We start from the raw sequence: 5,021 nt of genomic DNA on the forward strand, positions 1-5,021 counted from the left end.
ACTAAGAAAACAAAACAGTAGCAAAAACTTTAGCAGCTGCATGCATGGCTCGGGCTGTTTCTCTGCTCTTTAACAGCTTCATATGCTGCATGCAGACCAACTTCAAGAATATGACATGTTATCACAATTTAATGATAAGAGATTAATTTGGTTAAAAAATTAAATACTAACTTAAGAAAAGTTGCAAAGTTTATATAAGTATTCAAAAAATTACCTCAATGAAATTAGGTTTTATAAAAACAACAAATTACGCCTAAAAATGTAATCTACACTGCCAAAATAGCTTCAGTCAGCTTAGCTAGCATCCGAATCTGAAATGGCCATTTATTTATGACCAACAAATTCCCACATCAGCATTTTATGAGATATCCTATTTATTTATCAAGTTGGAGTTATGCCCAACAACTCAAATGAGTTGGCTAAGCCTAATATAATTAAAATATCTTATTTGTTCACTTGTTGCTGAAGCTCATCTTTATCTGCTGCTTAGTGTCCAGCAATTCTTCCGAGATATCATCAGCCACTTTTTTGCTTCTCGTGTCCTGGAAATATCTAGGTGTTCGGTGCAGATACTCGTATGATACAAGATCCGTGCTGCATAGCTTACAAAGATTGATGAGAGGATGGAGATGGAAAAGGAGCATAGGAGCAGCCATCCCCGGCTTGTATTAGTTCCATTACCATTCCAAGGCCACATAAATCCAATGCTTCAGCTTGGTTCCATTCTTCACTCTAAAGGTTTCTCCATCACAGTTCTTCACACGGCATTCAACTCCCCTATTCCCTCAAACTATCCTGAATTTGTGTTCGTATCAATACCTGATAACTTATCCGAGCAACTCATCTCTGCCAACGATTTACTACCTTTTATATCACTTCTTAACCTGAATTGTGGAGTTCTCTTCCAAGAATGCTTGGCCAAGATGGTACAAAAACAAGAGGTAGAAAATGAGCCAAGTATTGCCTGCATTATCTATGATGAATGCATGTATTTCTGTGATGCAGTAGCCAAGTATGTGAAGCTTCCCAGTATTGTCTTGCGAACCACCAGTGCTTCAACATACCTTTCTCGAAATGCCATTCTCCAACTCAAAGCTGAAGGTGTCCTTACTTCACAAGGTATGTATAATCTTTTACTACAGCATATATAACCGAACTTGTTAGATTCCTAGGGTGGTTACTTGTTATGCAGTTTTTTCAGTAGCCCTAATATCCAAGGGGCTGTAGCATCTTTGATCTGCGCCCTTTAATCATTCTTCAATATTTTTTACCTAGTTTCAACATCGCAAGACTTGGTGCCTGGGCTTCATCCCCTCAGATTAAAGGATCTGCCTGTGTCCAAGATTGGAACACCAGAAATTTTCTTGCAGTTTATAACTAATATATACAAGACAAGAACATCTTCAGCAATTATCTGGAATACTAATGATGTCCTTGAACAGCCGTCATTGCGAGAGATTCAAAAACAATGCCAAGTTGGAATATTCCCAGTCGGTCCTTTGCACGAAGTAGCCCCTGCCTCCTCAAGCAGTTTAATAAAAGAGGACAACAGCTGCATTACATGGCTTGAGAAGCAAAAACAGAACACAGTTCTATATGTAAGCTTGGGGAGTTTAGCATCTGTAGACAAGAAGGAGCTGGGTGAAATGGCTTGGGGTTTAGCCAATAGTAAGCAGCCATTCTTGTGGGTTATTAGACCTGGGTCAGTTGATGATCAGGAATGGAAAAAGTTGTTGACAGAGGGTTTTGTAGAAGCTGTTGGTGAAAATGGGTGTATTGTAAAATGGGCACCCCAGAAGGAGGTGTTAGCACATGGCGCCGTGGGAGGGTTTTGGACGCACTGCGGTTGGAATTCAACACTGGAAAGCATATCAGAAGGGGTTCCAATGATCTGCAAACCATGTTTTGGTGATCAAAGGGTCAATGCTCGGCATGCAAGTCAAGTGTGGAGAATCGGCATACAATTGGAGAATATGTGTGAAAGAGGAGAGGTAGAGAGAGCTATAAAGAGGTTAATGGTGGATAAAGAAGGGAAAGAGATGAGGCAGAGGGCTAAAAACTTGAAGGAGAGGATTCAACTCGATATCAGAGAAGGTGGTTCTTCCTACAATTCCTTGAATGAGTTAATTGAGCTAATTATGTCATTCTGATGACATAGCAGGCAAATAATAAATTACTTGTGTGGCAAAAAAGCTTTAGGCTATAAGCATAAGGAGAAGACTTAATGGTATTTTAGTAAAAAATATCAAACACAGGAAATGTGAAAGAATAATGTATTGTAAACACCATTTATTGTATTGTTCAAATTATATAGCTAAAAGAAATAACAGAAAATATATCCTGCTAATATCAATTACTTAACAAAATTAAAAATTCTTAAAAACTTATTCTATAAACCTATTATTCAAGTCTAACGCACATTCTCAACAAAGCTATATACATGGTAGAAGGAATTTTGGTTTTAAGCTAATTAATGGGTTTTCTTTATGCTTGAATGGGTTTCAGGTACTGTTTCTCAAAATTTTAGTTGAATTTGTCAAGAACAATATAAAAGATAAGGGAAAAAAATTCAGAAGAGAGACTATATTTGCTAGTTATTCGTATCGGTAGAGAATTAATTTGTATATGCAACGAACAAAAAAATAACTAAAAGATTGAAAAATTAATACAAATTTAATGTGAAAAGCTCTCAAAAAGAGTAAAAAAGATTTCACTATAATAATAGAAAAATACAAGACAATAAGAGAATAAAAAAACTAGAAACCAAAAAAAAAACCTTCAAAACAGAAAACAAAAATTGAGATTTGTAGCATATATATAACTAAAATATCTCTTAATTAAAATATCTCTTAATTAATTAAAATTTAAGTAGGAAATTAAAACAAAATTTAACTGACAGAAAAAATAAAAAACTTTCTGAGGAAGTGAAGAGGTTTGATGTCAAATCCATCGAGATTTTTGGTTTAAAGCTTTGAATCAATTTTTTATTTTCTAAAAGAGTTTGAAATGTTTTCTTAGATTTTTATGTTTTTAAAACAATTGAATTTGATTTATGTTTTTGTCTAATAATAATGTAAAATGTTTAATAAAATTAACAAGTGAACTTCTTTTCTTGAAAATTTGAATTAAGGCTCCGTTTGTTTGGTAGTAAAATATTTTTTGAAAAATAATTTCAGGAAAATGATTTACTTTTCTAGAAATGATTTACTTTTCTGGTGTTTGGATCAATCAGATAAAATATTTTCGTTATTTGATGATTTCTGAAAATATTTTTCGAAAAAGTTGTTTTCACATATATTAATAAATTTATATATATTAATAAATTTATATTTTAAATTGTTTTACATATATTGCAATGATTTATTTATAAATAAATAAATCAAATTAAATATATAATAAATTAAAACAACTAAAGTCAAATAAATTATTTCTAATCGTGTTATAAAAAAAACAAGAATTAAATAATTATAATTTAGCTTTCAAACCACAATTATTATTAGAAATTAATAACATTATCCAAATGCATAATTAGTAGTACACTACATAATAACAACAATATTGTCCAAGTATATAACTAATATTACACCACATTAAAAATATCAATATCTTCAACCTTGAGAAAATTTTTGAAGCCAAATTTTTCTATGTTTCTTACTTTTAACTAAAAAAGCTTTGGCCTCAGATTAATGACTCACTAGATAATCAAACACAGAACACAGGAAGTCATCATCAAATCCTTCTACCTCCATCGACATCACTTCTTCGTAAAGCATTAGCAATTTTGCTAAGTTGTTCACCCACAAATTTAATTTGTTCATCAACGACACTTTCTTGAGCATTTTTTCTTTTACGTTTGGATGTGCCAGATGAAGATACTTTTGTTCTTACCTCTTCAGTCTCTTCATTGTCGCAGTCTATAAGCACTGAATCTTGGTTACCATCATCCAAATCTTGTCAGCAAATGTTCTGGCAAAACTCCCTGTTGCCATATATTTGCCAACAACCAAAGTCATTTCATCATAATGATCAATGCTTTTATTCAAAAATGGTTCATACTTCTTGTGTACCTGTTGGATATTATACACAATTAGAATAACAAGTAAAAAACAATTGAAATATACTTGACATATATATGCATATATTACCATCACTGCTGCATCATATGTCGCTCTATCACATGTGATCATTTTCATGTTATCATCCCATCCAAAACCACTTTCACTCCGAATTGTACATATAATCTGCCATTGATTTTTTACAGTCCTCAAATGATTTTCCACATGCTTCGCATTGCATTGGACTTGAAATCTTTCAGAAATAGCTTCGGCAACTCTATTAATAGAAATTGTTTTGAAAGTGTTAGAAGGCCTATTTCCTTTCTGGGCCTCCTCTGTTAGAATTTCAAGAAAAAGATGTTCCATCGGTTTTTATCCACCTGAATTGCTTAGAGGTCCCTTCTTTGTTGCCCTTACTCATTCTACATTAATAATTTTCATTGTCTAACAAATTTAAGACATAATAATTTCAAAATCCAACAAACTAAATTTCAATATCATTATCCAACCAACATTAACAAAAAAATAATAATTTTAATACTAAAACATACATAACATAGAAACAATAACCCTAAGTCCTAAACCTACCTAATATTTCTAGCCATATAATCAGTCCACATAGTTTGTGCAATTTCATCTCTCTTAGCAGACCGCTCTCTTGCTTCTTCTCTTTCTTCTTGCTCCGTAAGAGTTGGTATTATCAAACCAGATTCAGGCTCCTCGTATAATCCTTGATTAAGTAAATCACTAGAATCAACTCCCATTATATGATTATGAATGATACAACAAGACAAAACTATATCTACTTCAGTTTGAAAATTCCAAAATGGTTCAGCATCTAATACACGAAACCGTTTCTTCAAAATTCCAAAAACACGTTCAATAGTGATTTGCAATGATGAATGACGAAGATTAAAGAGTTCCTTTGCATTTTCAAGCCCCTGAGCACTAAACTCTTTTAAATGA

At 32.7% G+C, this 5,021-nt stretch overlaps 1 protein-coding gene across 1 annotated transcript; it reads left to right on the top strand.

Annotated features, from left to right (window-relative positions):
• Nucleotides 1-409: 409 nt before the first annotated feature.
• LOC108484908 (UDP-glycosyltransferase 76E2-like) lies at nucleotides 410-2,338 on the top strand. The gene is made up of 2 exons (XM_017788794.2): nucleotides 410-1,119; nucleotides 1,276-2,338. Exons 1-2 carry the CDS (start codon nucleotides 624-626, stop codon nucleotides 2,148-2,150), a joined length of 1,371 nt encoding a protein of 456 aa, XP_017644283.2. The 5' UTR covers nucleotides 410-623; the 3' UTR covers nucleotides 2,151-2,338.
• The last annotated feature ends 2,683 nt before the right edge of the window (nucleotides 2,339-5,021 follow it).

This window comes from Gossypium arboreum, chromosome 7 (assembly GCF_025698485.1).
Source record: "Gossypium arboreum isolate Shixiya-1 chromosome 7, ASM2569848v2, whole genome shotgun sequence".
Lineage (NCBI taxonomy): Eukaryota > Viridiplantae > Streptophyta > Magnoliopsida > Malvales > Malvaceae > Gossypium > Gossypium arboreum.

What these genes read in the sequence shown, in the direction of transcription:
- LOC108484908 (XM_017788794.2), top strand. Translation starts at nt 624, where the DNA reads ATGGAGATGGAAAAGGAGCATAGGAGCAGCCATCCCCGGCTTGTATTA. An exon ending in AGGTGTCCTTACTTCACAAG is followed by an intron (nt 1,120 to 1,275) that starts GTATGTATAATC and finishes TTTTTTACCTAG; the next exon opens with TTTCAACATCGCAAGACTTG.